The sequence below is a fragment of the Amblyomma mixtum genome, chromosome 8 (assembly GCF_055824585.1).
Source record: "Amblyomma mixtum isolate Tamu chromosome 8, ASM5582458v1, whole genome shotgun sequence".
Taxonomy (NCBI): Eukaryota; Metazoa; Arthropoda; class Arachnida; order Ixodida; family Ixodidae; genus Amblyomma; species Amblyomma mixtum.
In genome coordinates this window covers 120155530-120171240 of record NC_143019.1, presented here as the reverse complement: position 1 = coordinate 120171240, position 15711 = coordinate 120155530, and the positions used below count along the sequence as shown (strand labels likewise).

General features: G+C 46.6%; 2 protein-coding genes across 2 annotated transcripts; both read left to right on the top strand.

The window, feature by feature from the left end:
• The first annotated feature begins 3240 nt into the window (after window positions 1-3240).
• On the top strand, window positions 3241-4131 carry LOC149334107 (uncharacterized). The gene has a single exon (XM_089555023.1). It carries the CDS (start codon window positions 3333-3335, stop codon window positions 4092-4094), a length of 762 nt encoding a protein of 253 aa, XP_089411149.1. The 5' UTR covers window positions 3241-3332; the 3' UTR covers window positions 4095-4131.
• A 6936-nt stretch (window positions 4132-11067) lies between these two features.
• Window positions 11068-15000, top strand: LOC149334106 (uncharacterized). The gene is made up of 9 exons (XM_089555024.1): window positions 11068-11189; window positions 11332-11370; window positions 11560-11601; window positions 11711-11752; window positions 12655-12848; window positions 12910-13065; window positions 13322-13433; window positions 14691-14853; window positions 14919-15000. Exons 1-5 carry the CDS (start codon window positions 11111-11113, stop codon window positions 12801-12803), a joined length of 351 nt encoding a protein of 116 aa, XP_089411150.1. The 5' UTR covers window positions 11068-11110; the 3' UTR covers window positions 12804-12848; window positions 12910-13065; window positions 13322-13433; window positions 14691-14853; window positions 14919-15000.
• Window positions 15001-15711: the final 711 nt, after the last annotated feature.

Sequence of the window (15711 nt, the reverse complement as noted above, 5' to 3'; positions counted from 1 at the left end):
TCTCAACAAATAGTCTCGTAAAAAACGAGAGAAATGGGCCTTCATTCAATAACTTGACGGCCGGCTGCTCGATCGAGCCAAAATCGTCTTCCACGCTTGACGCTTCAGATGCAAGAACAACGTATATGTGCCTTACACAAGATTTGCGAGCTTTCTCAAGTTGCTCGGCTTGGTCAAATGTTTAGGGGAATCCCCCAAGGTGGAGTAGATTTGTAATAATTGGGAGTACTCACTGACGTCCACCCGAGCGCAGCCATACGGCTACAAAGGAAAGCTATACAGCTTTCTCAGAAACTTCGCAGTTGCTCGGCTTGCTGGTGTGCGGTTTTTATTGATTGCTGAACTGTCTCATCCTAATATAGCAATATGTTCGAGGTGTTTCAAGTAAATTAACCAATTCTCTAAAAAAAGCGGCGCACCGGAGCTGGGTGACACCAGGGACATAGTGTTTCCCATCGTGTGCCACTACTCAGAGTATTTTTGAATTCAACTTAATCAGTTAATTACCTAAGATTAACTATGCAAAATTTTTATTATTCACTCTAGGGTCTGTGCGTATCGTTAAGCTGTAGAGGAGGTTCCGAAACAATTGACCGTTACATTTTTTTTTGCAACATATACGTGGCCCTTTTTTCCAGCATTTAATGCAGGCCCACGAAATATGGAAACAAACCAACAATGCTTTTGCGCTGCCGTATTGTGGCGCTCCCGAACACATTCTAAATGAACAAAGCGAGCGCGCGCTCACTGTCTCGAAGTGAGCGGCCGACGCCGCCCACAGCATATAGTCTTCCGGAACATGGAAAGCGCGCACCATGATCTGTCCGTTTCATGAAACGGGACCGCCGCAATCAAGGTCATATCCTTTAAGGCGGAGTTTAAGCATCTCCCAAATTTTACTGTTCCCACTTTCGCTATGTCAGACGCCCGTCACTTGCTTTTCGACTGCTTATGAAAGCTTCTCCGGCTTGATGCGTCATCATTTAAGTTAGAAGTTCCGCCCCTGTCCTGTCGTTTATGTTCTCTCTTCTGCGGCACACAGTGGAGTAACACATATTCCATAGTCTTGCACAAAACGGTGGTCCCCGCAACGGTGGCTCAGTGGTTACGGCGCTCGGTTGCTGACCCGGAAGACGCGGTTTCGATCCCGGCCGCGGTGGTTGAATATCGATGGAGGCGAAATTCTAGAGCCTCGCGTACTGTGCGATGTCAGTGCACGCTAAAGAACCGCAGGTGGTCGAAATTTCCGGAACCCTTCACTTTCGGCGTCCCTCATAGCCAGAGTCGCTTTGGGACGTTAAACCCCAATAAACAAACAAATAAACAAACAAAGGGTGGTATTAAGAGCTGCTTGGGGTTCATTAATTTTTCCTTGAGCAGATGCAGTGCCGTAGATGTCAATGTGATATTGCCACGTATCATTGTAGTGTTTGTTCGTTCACGCTCAAGGCTGCAGGAAAGGGCTGTTATCATTTTTGTTCGTGACGCGAGAAGCGACCAGTCTAATCTCGATTGATCGCAGCCATGAAAGGCTGCATCTAGGTTTTTCCAGATTACTGTAGACGATCTTGTCCTGCTATCTGGAAGTTTCCTTGCTGGCTTTAAATTGAGCGATGCCGCGAGCATCGGACATTCGTAGTTCGACGACTGACGAGCACGTTTGTTGCTTACGCCACCGCCGAGTGATTCAGTTCTTTTGCGGGCGCAAGTCAGCCAAAATAAAGATCTTCGTTTGAAAGTTTTTCCTGCTGTCTTCCTGCCCGCTGGACTGCCGTCACTACACCGTGACATCTGGTGGAGGTGCTGGGTAGCCTTCCAGGTACCGGACAACCCCTGCAAGTCGTGGCGCCAGCCCTTTGAGTTATTCGCCGGAAGATCTGACTCCAGTCTACCACGCAGCCTCTCGAGCCTCCAGCCATGACTTATGCCGCAGCAGTGCGCCCTCCTGTACCTCGACGACGCGACCCAAGCCCATTTCGCCCTTAGCCAGTTGCGCTGGAGCGCCGCCCTCTCGCCCCAACTCGCCCGTCCTACGAGCGTCGTACACGGCCGAGGAAATGCGTCGAGTGGAGAACACCGGACCAGCGCCGCCCACAATGCTTCCACTGCGGAGAAGCCGGTCACATTCTCCGGTACTGCCCATACAGGAGAATGGGCATCCGAGGGTGCCCTTACGACGCCCAACGACGCCGACCTGGCCAGCGACCAGCCGAAATCGAGGATTTTTTGCGTCGGGAAGGATACTCATCGCCGCGGGCCGCCTCTCGCGTTCTCCGTCGCCATCGTCACCGCGCTAAGTATCTCCTAGCCGAGGCTACGCAGTGCGTGGACGCTTCCCCAGCCCCCGAAGGTTAAACTAAATAAAGCAGCCTCTGGAGGTGAGGTTGCTTCAGAGCGCAAGAACTAAGACCCTCCATCGACGAAAACAGAAGACCACGCCCCCTACGACGACGACGACCCCTACAACGACGACGACCCCTACGACGACGACGACCCCTACGACGACGACGACCCCTACGACGACGACGACCCCTACGACGACGACGACCCCTACGACGACGACGACCCCTACGACGACGACGACCCCTACGACGACGACGACCCCTACGACGACGACGACCCCTACGACGACGACGACCCCTACGACGACGACGATCCTTACGACGACTACTACGACGACGACGACGACACGGCCGAAGCTTTTACCGCTGCCCTTACACCTAATTAGGAACGCTAAGGGACTCTAAGTTCTCGAAGCATTCTCCGTGTTTAATTTCATTTTAAAGCATCGAGACGATGCTTGTTTGGATGGGGGGTAATGCCACGTATCATTGTAGTGTTTGTTCGTTCACGCTCAAGGCTGCAGGAAAGGGCTGTTATCATTTTTGTTCGTGACGCGAGAAGCGACCAGTCTAATCTCGATTGATCGCAGCCATGAAAGGCTGCATCTAGGTTTTTCCAGATTACTGTAGACGATCTTGTCCTGCTATCTGGAAGTTTCCTTGCTGGCTTTAAATTGAGCGATGCCGCGAGCATCGGACATTCGTAGTTCGACGACTGACGAGCACGTTTGTTGCTTACGCCACCGCCGAGTGATTCAGTTCTTTTGCGGGCGCAAGTCAGCCAAAATAAAGAGTTTCGTTTTCAAGTCTTGTTGGTGTCCTACTGACCGCTGGACGGCCGTCACTACAACGTGACAATATTAAAAGCATGCAGTACAACAGTAGTACAGGTCCGACTTCAGTCATTTGCAAGGTGTATCGGCTGTCGTTCCATGCTAGGCTGAGCATTCCAATCTTTCATCAGCAAGTGAGGCTGATACGCTGCTTGAAATGATTGTCTGGCTAGGTGGCGTGTCTACCCGAGCGAACAATTCTCGAATGATGTGCGAAAGCTCGAGCCACCAGACGTTGCTGGCTCAGCATATTTTTATCGGCAGACATAACGTCACGCTATCAGTTTTTTCAGTCATCCTTGCGACTTCTCTTATACTTTGTCGCTTGTTTCCAATGCCCCTCTGCAATAAAAACGGTGTGGCAGCGTGGGGTCACCGCATTTTTAGTTGCGCGCACGGGAAGTTAACCATGTCTCGTGTACCGGAATGCGACAGAAGACGCATTGTAGATTTAAGTCTGCAATCGTACTCACAAAAAAAAATATCCGAGTTGACAAATAGGCCACTCTCGACCATCAACTGTATAATTAAAGCCTACAGGGAAGAGCAACGAATCAAGGATGCTCCGCGGAAAGCCCGCCCCAGAGTCACCACCGCGGAGGACGACATGGCCATTGTTGCGGCAGCGGTCGACAAGCCTACTGCGAGTGCGGGCGAGATTAAGAACTGCGTCGGGCATCTAGGTGTTTCAAATACTACAGTGAAGCGTCGTCTGTACGAGGCAGGGTTAAAATCAAGAACCGCGGCTCAGAAGCCAGTTGTGAGCGCGTCCAACCGGCAAAAACGCCTCAAATTTGCCCGGCAGCATCAGCAATGGCCCGAGGACCATTGGGCGAAGGTGGTGTTTACGGACGAGTCAGCATTCACCACAAGATGGGACCAGAGGCAGCGAGTCTGGCGGCCCGAGAACTGTCGGTAAGGATAATTGCATAGGCTATCGTATCCTAGAAAGTGCGAACTCAGATTTCGTCCACTGTTATTGGCTGCCCAACGGCATAATCAAACTAAGGAGCATTTTTACATTTTTAGGCTAATTCTGGCCAAGTGTAATTTTAGCACTGGCCTACTCTTCGGCTTTTCGCAAATCGCGTACATTAGGAAAAAAACCCAACTAAAGTTTGGCAAAACAAATTATTCATATCAGCATATTTCTGCTGCCCATCAGACAACGCTTAAGGATGAAATTATTCAATACTGGTTCCTTGTAGCTTAGCAGTTGCAACTGCTTGTGTAAGCCTTCCCAACAAAAGTTTTTCATTTTTTGTAGGTATATGCCGGAGTATATGCAGCGAGTTGCAGCCAGCGGCCGTTCTGCTGTCAGCGTTTGGGGAGCAATCAGAGCTGAAGGTCTAGGACCCCTGGTTCGAATTGACAGCCGGTTGAACGGAGATGCTTATTGTGTCATCCTGGACGATGTGCTGCTCCCATATCTTGCTGGAGGACCATTCGCTGATAATGATTTCATTTTTCAGCATGATAATTCCCCCATCCACACGTCAAAGAAGGTGGCCGCGTTTCTGGAGCTCCGCGACGTGGCAGTACTGGAATGGCCTCCACAGTCGCCGGACCTCAACATATAATAGAAAACATCTGGGGCAACGTGAAGTTCGCCTTGGCCCGCCGAGAGCTCCGTGTCCTCTCAGCGGACGCGCTATGGACTGCCGTCAAAGAGGAATGGGAGCGGCTTAGAACTAACACGGATATTTGCCGGTCCCTCTATAGAGCAGCCTGCAGAACAGAATGCAGGCTGTGATAGACTCTGGAGGCGAGCTCACCCGCTACTGAGCTCAGATAACTCGCGGAAGCATGCCACTTATAGTGACAGTCAGTGGTCCCGTCCTTCGTTCACAATCAATGAAATCTTTGTTCTTTTGTCCTTGTTTTTTGTACGGCCGTGCAGTGACACGTTCTGTGGGGGGTCGCAAGTGCCGTCGGCTGTCGTTTCCGATGATGACTGTGTTGCCGCGATGTCGACATTTGAATGTGTTCTGTCATTTCACCATGCTTGCTACGCCCGGAGAGGACAACCAGCACATTCGGTGTCTGTATTAGGGTAAAATTTTAAACATTCAGAGCAGGAGGTAAAAAATGGGCGCGACCTCCAATATAACTACGCCCACCAATTAAAACAATAAACGAAATCAGCTTTTTAATGTTTGACTATATTAAGGAACCCAGAGGAATCGAAAAACTTTATTTATTATTTACTTAAATGTACTTAAAGTTACGTAGAGTTATTATTTACTTTCGAATTTGCTTCTCGATCAAATGCCAAGAAACGTTTTGGCTGCAGACTATTTTCGGTTTTGCAATAATTGTATGTGCCGATCTTGAATACGGCTGAGCTTTCTTTGACTTCAGTTCTATCCGACTTGTCCTCGAATGGGTCTTCATATTATTTCTTCCGTTCCTATTGTCTCCCAAAGCGGGGCCTCTGGCGCTAGGTATTGAGTTTCAGGAATTCTTTAACTCCCCGAGAGGGAGAGTGCCGGCTGCATTTCCTTTATCGCTATCGTAGGCATCAAGCACCTCGTGAGTCGCAGCCGACAGCCCATGTGCTTCGTGCAATAAAATTCGTACTTGTAGCTGGCCCTCTTCATGTGATTATTTACTTCGTTCCTTTTTCATTTTCGTTACGTTCCACCACGTACGAAACAAAAAAAATGTCGCCAGAAAAGCGCTAGCGGAGACGAGGAAAGCGACACCGGCGGGCGAGAAATGAAGAAAGAAATCCAGACCCATTATCAGTGTTTAAGCGCTACGCTTAATGTCCTGCGGCTGGTGGCATGAGCTTCGGACAAAAAAAAAAAAACACTCACTCAGCCTGCTCAATTAAGAAATGATTGAGGTGTAAACCAAAATTGCATGATGGTTTAAACGTAATTCCTATTTCTTTTCAAACTCATAAGACGTTCTGGCTATTCCAATAAGTACTTTAATAAAATTTGAACCACCATCAAGCCATCCGCGAACTCTTTCGCGCTAGGCTGATTATAGGACCACTCGGACCTAGAAAAGCAAGCCCGGCGCAATCTCTGTCCCGCAACTTAGCAGCTACTGCTGTAAAACATCCCATAAGCCTTAACCACTGCGCGTAGAAAATAAAGCTTTGATACATTACGGACGCGACTTTCAGAGTGCGTTTAAGACCTCAAAGTGGCTCGCCGAGCTGGATCAGTGGAGACCACCCGAATACAGAGGCGAGGCACTAGAGTTTGATTCCGGCAACGGTGGTCCCGTTTCAATGGAGACGTAACGCAAGGATACCCATGAGCTGTGGGATGTCAGCGCACGTTAAAAACCCCGATGTGGTCGACAATAACCTGGGGCCCTCGAATATAACGTCCCTTGTAGTCTGTCAATTTCGGACGTTAAATCCCATAAACCCAATCAATTCAAACCTGAAATGACAATTTTGCAGCAATACATGCATATCCCCGACATCGTGGCACTGAGACGAGAGGCCGCTGGGTCGTCGTACGCGCAACCAGCGACAACACGCTGCAGTTAGTGCGCTTTCCCGCAGTGCTGTCTCTGTGCACACGAGCGCTGTAATCATGCAGAAAGTTAGGTGCGCTTCACCGCAGAGCAAGCACTGTGCGCACCCACGCTGTAACAGACGACGCGAAGCACCGCCTCCAGGCCCGTGTGCGCCTGCGCCGCAGAGCTTCGATGCGCGGCCGCGCCGGATGCGTTCGCGCCCCGCGGAGCGCGGCCACGCTGCGCCGTGTTCGTACTTAGAGTGGACGACCCTGTACATCTTTGAAAAAGGCCTTGATGGACTCAAGCGCAACCTCGTTGTACCCATACTCACAAGGTACACCAGAAAGAATTTGGTTTAGGCGGCTGGTCGTTGGAAGGGGAAGCAGCTTCGTGCTTCGCAGAAGGTTGTAAGCTTTTGGGCTTGCGATACGAAGAAGGAGGCAGTTCATTACCCACATCCTTGTGTATCGGACACCTCGAGGGCCCTTTGCTTTCACCTGCTGCAGTGACGTCCGAAATGCAAGTTGCTGGACTGGTGGTAGTGAGGTCAGTGCCTCCTCAATCGCCGCAGATTCTTGGCCTGCTAGCTGCTTCTTTAGTTTATCCACCTCGGCCATGAAAGAAACTCTTGCAGATGCGGCTCTTGGTGCTTTTTTTTGAAGATTTTTTATCCTTCTCTGTCTGCGACGCCTTTTTTTGCTTCTGAAGCATCTGCATTTTCAGCTCTTTCATTTTCTTTTGGCATGGCTTGCACATCGCTTCAGAAGAAAGTACCTTGCACCTGCGTGGAAAGCTTGTAACTTTCAGTGCTCTTAGCCCCGGACAGACGTTGAGCTCGTCAACTCTCTCTATTAGAGCCGCTAGGTCATCCAATGTGCGGATGTTAACGCTCTTGAATGCCACGACCACACTGCCGAGAGCACTTGCCGTGGCATTGTTGTCAGTCCCCACTGCAACGCATTTTTCAATTTGCGGGAGCCTTTGTTTTGTTTTCAGAGTGAAAAACACGACATATTTGCCATTGGCGTCCTCAAGACTCAGCATCCGCCACAACGACGGTAACCGAACGCCTTCCATATCACTTAAAGTGACTTCCTTCAAAGCTTCCAGACCGGAACCTGAGCTACAAACGATTTGCATTTCTTCTGCGTCTTCACATTGACCGCCACTTGAAGGTGATCTCGTGAGACCTGCTTGTGCAGTGTTTTGCTCCCTTCGTTTTCGTTTTTTTTCCGGCGGCTTCGAAAGGTACGAAGGAAGGTTCGGGAATAATTTCGGCACCGCACCCTCGGCAAGCGTCCACTTGCCTCGTGGCACCTCAACTGTCTGTCCGTTTATAACGTGCACATAACTCTTCAAGATATCCTGCTCATGGAAATGCAAATCACACACCTTGGATTTTGCAGAGAGTTCCCGGTCGGCACGAGGAATCGCTCTGTTCCACGCCGAGCGAAGCGTCTCATTGCTTGGGGCACAGAAAAAATGGCTCTCCGAACTGTTAACATCGTTCTGGTAGCCGCTTTTGCAGCCCGGAACGCAGCACGTCGGCATCGTTTGCTGATGTTAACACATGCGGCGAAGACTAAATCTCCGTAGATGGCATGCTTGCTGAAATCCGCCGTGAACGAGCACCCGCAAAACACGCCAACGCTGCACCGCGTACTTCGTCCAGCCCGTTCTCCTAACCGGTTAGTTGAGAAGTGAAGCTGGGTGCGACTGCAGCGACACGAAGGCGCGGGCCGGTGGCGGTTCCGCGCAGCGCCGCGGAGTTTGACAACTGAAGCTAGTCTAGTAACGTTGACTCGACCATCCTACACGGACTCACGGTGCAAGTATATTATTCTTACACCGTGCATGGACTCGACCATAACCTCCTCTCACTCGGTCTCTCACCCCACCCTTCTCTCTTCTCGGAGTTTTGCACCGGTGCTCTTTGTTCTAAGATTTCGACATCCCAGCCGCGGCGGCTAGAATTTCTTTGGAGGAGAAATTCCAGAGGCCCGTGTACTGTGCGATGTCAGTGCACGTTAAAGAACCCCAGGTGGTCGAAATTTCCGGAGCCCTCCACTACGGCGTCTCTCATAGCCTCAGTCGCTTTGGGACGTTAAACCCCATAAACCAAACCAAACCAAACCAGACAAAGAAAGCGCGGGCTTTTCAGCAAGCACGTCCGCGCTTCTAAGATGGCTTTTGTTTCCGTCACTTCGTCAGTCAATGAAATTGTTCAGCTTCAATTGGTAAGTCCCCTGTGCAATTCCGGTTTCGGTGTGCGCGACGTGACCTAGCCGCGTGAATGCGCGCTGCAGGGCGCGAGTTTTGTGCACGTGCGTGACGACATTATTGCTGTCTAACCCAAACCAGGCACTGGTCAGATCGATTTGCTCTCACTGGACAGAGGCCCACGTACAGACTAATGAAGTTGAAATCGCGCTTCATGTCACACACAAATTCTCCCCGTGTTTTTTCTAGGCCCAGGTGAAATCGCGCTTCACTCATATAAACGCAGATCCCCTCCTCGTTTTTTTTAAATACAGTGGCGCCTTAAATTAACTTGTGAAGTATCCACTAGTGATCTGCTTGGCACACGTACCTGCACGAGTGTAGGCTCATTTTGAGCGAGACTGCAAATCTTTGTTTTCATATAGTCGGATTGCCTAAAGGTATAAAAGCTATGGAAAGAAAAAGAAAGAGTATCGACGCCGTAACACGGGCCCATAGGTACCGTAGACTTAATGCTGCCATTCAGCCATTGCTTTGCCAAACGGGAAGGGAAGACGACGAGCGCGGCACTATCAGTCAGGGTTCTTTTTCTGAATGTGCACCTGAAGACTATACTGCTGCACTTGGAAGGCTTGTGAATTAGTTACTGAGAGATCCTCTGGAGGCAACAACGAAGTAGAGATAGGATCACTGGATGGAAGAGAGGAACCAAGTTCTGCTCCTGAGCAAGGGAAACCAGAAGAAGGAAGTTCAGGTTTTTTTTCTAATGCACCAGAAAGGTGACAGCGACAGCAGCAGTGATAGCAGCAGTGATCAGCCTGCCAAGATAGATGCAAGCTCATCAGACCAAGTAGCTGCTAAGCTCAGGGTTTGGGCATCTGAGCATAATATTACGCAAACAGCATTGTCCTCCCTATTCAAGGTCCTGAAAACGCACGCATGTTTTTCAGGCTTTGCAGCTGATGCCCGAACACTTTTTAAGACACCTCGTTTGGGTCAAGTTCAGAGCTCTCAAGATGTTCCTACAAGTATTTTGGTATTTCTAACAGCATTAACTGCATTTTGACGAAGTCTGATTTGTCTGTGCTGCTCGAAAGCTTAGGTTTCATGTTTTTTATTGATGGCCTACCACTGAGCAAAAGCTCACAAAGCCAGTTCTGGCCAATTTTAGCCAGGGTGGATAGCATACCTGGCAGCAGCGTATTGGTTGCGTGGCACCATGGAAGCCATAAGCCTACATCCTTGAACAGCTTAATTCCTGGGCCCACTGGTTGATGAACTGCTTGAGCTTCTACAGACAGGGTTGTGCTTTGGTGATTCTTGCTTTGTGGTTACCATTAAAGGATTTGTATGCGATGCCCCTGCCGGAGCCTTTATTTTAGGCACAAAACTGCATTCTGGCTGTTATGGTTGTGGAAAATGTCAGCAGAAGGGAGAATACGTTGAAGGAAGAGTAGTTTTCCCTGACACCGATTCCCCTTTGAGAACAGATGAGGATTTTGCTAACAAAGTTCAGAGTGAACACCACATAGCCGATACACCTCTTTTTGCATTGCCAATTGGTTTAGTATCTCACTGCCCTCTGGACTACATGCACCTAGTGTGTACTGGGGTGACAAAAAAACTGTTGTTGCTCTGGATGAGAGGTCCTTTGCAGTGCCGTTTGCCTTCGTCTTCTATTGAAAGAATTTCTGACAAGTTATTAAGGCTGGCTAAACTTCAATGCGACGAACTTTCTCGAAGGCGACGTTCCCTCAGGGAAATTGATCGCTGGAAGGGAACATAGTTGCGATGTTTTCTTCTGTACTTTGGACCATTTCTATTGCAGGGCATTTTGCCAAGAAACACAATCACTTTCTCATTTTGCATGTTGCTATTACAATCCTCTCAAGCACTACTATGTGCCATGAGTACTGCAGCTATGCAAACGAGCTTCTAATATGCTTTGTTAGATCATTCAGATCTCTATATGGAAGGCACAGCGTATCATACAATGTTCATTGTTTAATACACTTGGCAGACGATGTTCTAAAATATGGGCCTCTTGACAACTTCAGTGCTTTTCCTGCTGAAAACTTCATGCAGCAGCTCAAGAAGTTGGTAAAGCACTAAAAAAACCACTGGAACAGCTCAGTAATCGCTTGACTTCCACAGTTCAGTTACGCTACCCAGGTATATAATACATTTACTCTTGTTCAGCCTGGTAGACAACTGAATGGCATGTTATAGTATATGCTGAACTTTTTAAACCATAATTCATTATGCATTCCAGACTTTCCGGGCATTTCAGCAGACGTTTTCAGTTCGCAAGGTATCCACAAGATTCAACCTTAATTCTTTAAGCAAAAAAAATGAATTGTTATCAGTTTATGTGGCCTGTTGATGCTGTCCTTTAATGCCTATGTCGTTCTCATTTAAATGTTTAATTATGCATTCCATTATCTCTTTTTCAGAATTGCCAGGAAGCTTTTTCAGCTATTCACGTGATCAAGGTATGCTGCAGTTCAGTCTGAAATTTGAACAGTTGCATGATAGAAATTTGTCTTAACTTGTTGCATGAAGTTCACAGCTTATCAAACTGCATCTGTAAGAACCATTTTCAGTTCCATTTGTTGTTGTAGGTTATGTGAATGCTGTAATTTCAAAGCAGAGATGTTTTTTTTAATTTTTATTCTTTGTAGCACCATTAATGGCAGATACCATGTCATATGAGCATCACCGTGGTAAGTGACTGACCTGTTATTTGTTGCATGTATGTATTAATCATCACTGTAATCTCTCTGAAAGTCGATAACGTAGTAACGCAATGTGAAAATGTTTTTAATATTACAGGACATTCCAGTACCCTGGTGGCTTTAATCAAGGAGATATCATGTGAGTCCCTTGCTCATTTCCACTGACGTTTTGTTAAAGATGTAAGGAAATACGACTGCCCGAAATGCGGTTTCTAATTCACCGTGCACCTAAAGTAACAGTAATGGAAGGTAACTACGTTAGCATGCGTCCATTGGGAAGAGCCTTCACACACAATGGTCTGTCCTTTGGTACAGCTAGAAGGTCATATTTCTAACGCACAGTGCACAGAAAAATTATTCATCCTTATTAAGCTAACTTCATTAATATGCCATGGAAGCTTACTGCAGATGCTTAAACAGCCAGACGTTACTCTAGAAATTGAGCTGCAGTCAAAAGCAGGTGAATGTTGTTATTGTTCATTTTTAAGACAGTAATTAGATCATTTGCACCAAAAAATGTAGGCTTCCCAAGCATGTCATAAAATCTACATGGTATGAGTCTTCTAGCCTGACGTGTTGTAGATTGTATGGTTGTGTTCAGCAATGGGAAGGTACAATACAAACTTTGGTGCAGTGAAGAACAAGAAGTGTACACTGTAGCATCAAGGCCACCACTTCAGTATGCACTGTGCTTCATTACAGTGCTTGTCATGAAATGGTTATGGTATTGGGCTACTTGCAGAGTTGGAAGGTTCAGGCAAGCTGTACCCAAGAGCAATTAATTCTCTTTTTAACTTTCTTTTACGCAGTGCATTCAATGTACATGCTGTATTTGTGGTTCTCAAGGCTCTGGAACTTAGCACTTCAGTGGGAGGATACCCAGGGAAAAGGAGCATACTATTTCATGGTGGTAGAGGAGAAATTCGCCTTTTTGAAGTTTTTTCAGAATTTCTGCATATATCAATTTCAGAACCTTGATCAATGTGCATTTTGTGTGGCAGTGATTAAGTGCTGATATTTCAGAATTGTTTTCTGTTTCAGCTTCTACATGTGCAGTGCTCAGAGAGATTGAATTTCTCAAACATCAGAATGATCTTATACTTACCCTGCTCAAACAACAACATGTTAATACGGAAGAACAGTGCGATCAGCCCACTTTGCCACTTCTTCAGATAGCTCAAGTAGATTAGCTTGAGCAGCTTCTGACTAATAGTGACCGTGCACGCAAAAATTTGGTAAGGAAATTTAAGGAATGCCAGCATATGTCCGGCAGCTAAATACATTTTCTTCCAACAGTGCAAGATGTCTAGAATAGGAGGCAGCACAACCCACAACACAACGGCAAACATAATGAGGTACCTCTTTCACGACTCCGTTGGTGTGGAGTTCAGTTTGCATGGACAAAAGGGCAAAAAGGCCTTCAACAACACACAGCTATTCCATGTTCCATTGGTAAGTACGCCATCTATTTGTAAACGTATGTACATCAGCATTTAGCCTGTGTGGGCTATAAGATACAAAATCATTTTGCGCTCCAACATAGCAATGTTGTCGCAGAAAAAATTTTGAACTTGTTTTCACAGGCCATTTCTCTAACTTTTGTTTTTATGAGCATGAGCTGTCAGTTTTATTTCAGCGAATATTGTGCAGCGCCTACTCTGCGATTATGACACAAGGCTGCTCACTTTATGCAATTTTTCTTTTACAGAGGCTGTACAAAAAAGCCCTAACACGACATCAGAAACGCATGTTGAAATATGTGCTGCGATAATGGCATGGCTGAAGAACTGCCGAGCACGTTTGACTACTGCATCAAAAAGGTATGCTGCTTTCTAGAAGCAAATCATTTTTTCCATCTCTTTATTTCGTTTGATAATGGGCATAATTTTTCATACTGAGTAGGCTGCTTTTTCTTCACATAGAACTTATAATCTAGCATCTGTACAAATATACTGTGGAGGCACACACACTGTTACGTATTGAAATGAGTGTGCAGTCACTGAATGGCTAGGTACTGCTTGCCATCTTTAAAAGTGTCCTGTAGCATATAGCTCAAGATGCTAGCAGCAAACAGCTATACGTATGTATATACTATAGATATACATATATACATAGCTTTGTTCAAGTAGCAGTGCTGGATGGTATGCACTGACGCCCTTTTGCAAGTCTAAAGCTTCCTCTATGTGGTCTCTCTTCAGCAGTCTCTCTTCAGCACCCTCTAGCTACTACACAGTCAATAGGGAGGTTAAGAATAGGGGTACCCTATCGATTGGGGTATAGCGGGACACCAATGTGCAGGCGCACTGCTGCCCCACTATTCCCCTGCTCCCTAACTGATAGGATACTTTTGTTCTAAGGCTGTCTAATATTTACTGCAGTAGCAAATTCCACTTGAAGAGATTTTGTTCGATTTAGCCCCATTGGTAACTGGTCGGAACACAGTGCTAGACAGTACATGGTGCCCATTTTCAGCTGTTTATTTTCAACTAAAGCAGCCCATTATATATGTATACATAATTAACAAGAAGGCGACACAAACGTGATAATGATTTATGTCCTGTTTTCTTCTCAAGCAGTTTTCGAAAATTACGTCTCAGACATTCTTCACAACAATAACATCTTTTGCTAAGCCATCCTTCGGGTAGCTCACAACAATTCTTTACAAAGTAGATCACCATCCAATTGAACACAGTGTCAGCAAGCATAAGAAATCATTGAAAGCATCAAACGCAGATGACTAACAAATTGGGGAAAATGTGCTAGTGCATCTGCTTCATATTATTTAATTGTCATAATTTTGCTTCGCTGCAAACTGCATCTGAGATGGGTTGCTAGGTGCTAAAATATTAGTTCCCATTATTCTGTCATTGAGTTACATGCAAAAAATCAGCCGACTTTGAAGAATGAGCGGGAGCAAGTCCGTGTTTGGCTCAAATTTTTCTTTCTCCTTAAACAGTGCTTTCTTATCAGATTCAAACTCATTTTATGAACCATTCGGCCTGAAAGTAATTACTACTGAATCTTTTAGTCCCGAAAGGTTCTACAATGAGCTCATGCTTTTGTCTACTTGTCTGCAGGACAGCCGCCTCCGAATGAAGAATGGAAAGAATCTGTGTGCTCCAGATATCAGCCACTTTTTATTTTTTATTGCAAATGCCATGGTTAAGTCAACCTGTGCTATAATGTTCAACTGATATTAATTCAAACTCAAAGTGAAGACTGCCGCTATTTGTTCTCTAGGTAAGCGCATCAGCATTCTCTCCCCTGCGGCACTATCTCATTCTGTGTTCCTTACTCATTTCTAGAATGCTGCAGTCAACGTTTGTGTTGATTTATATTGTACTGGCAGAAAGGAAGTTAGGTGGCAGAGTCTGCTGCCTCGTCATGTTTGTTTGGTAAGTGCTTTTGTGTGGAACAAAAGACTGCCGCTCTTTGTTCTCTAGGTAAACGTGTCTGCATTCTCTCCCCTGGGGCACTATCTCATTCTGTGTTCCTTACTCATTTCTAGAATGCTGCAGTCAACGTTTGTGTTGATTTATATTGTACTGACAGAAAGGAAGTTAGGTGGCAGAGTCAGCTGCCTCGTCATGTTTGTTTGGTAAGTGCTTTTGTGTGCAACAAGACTGCCGCTCTTTGTTCTCTAGGTAAACGTGTCTGCATTCTCTCCCCTGGGGCACTATCTCATTCTGTGTTCCTTACTCATTTCTAGAATGCTGCAGCCAACGTTTGTGTTGATTTATATTGTACTGGCAGAAAGGAAGTTAGGTGGCAGAGTCTGCATGCCTCGTCATGTTTGTTTGGTAAGTGCTTTTGTGTGGAACAAAAGACTGCCGCTCTTTGTTCTCTAGGTAAACGTGTCTGCATTCTCTCCCCGGGGGCACGATCTCATTCTGTGTTCCTTACTCAATTCTAGAATGCTGCAGCCAATGTTTGTGTTGGTTTATATTGTACTGGCAGAAAGGAAGTTAGGTGGCAGAGTCTGCTGCCTCGTCATGTTTGTTTGGTAAGTGCTTTTGTGTGGAACAAAAGACTGCCGCTCTTTGTTCTCTAGGTAAACGTGTCTGCATTCTCTGCCCTGGGGCACTATCTCATTCTGTG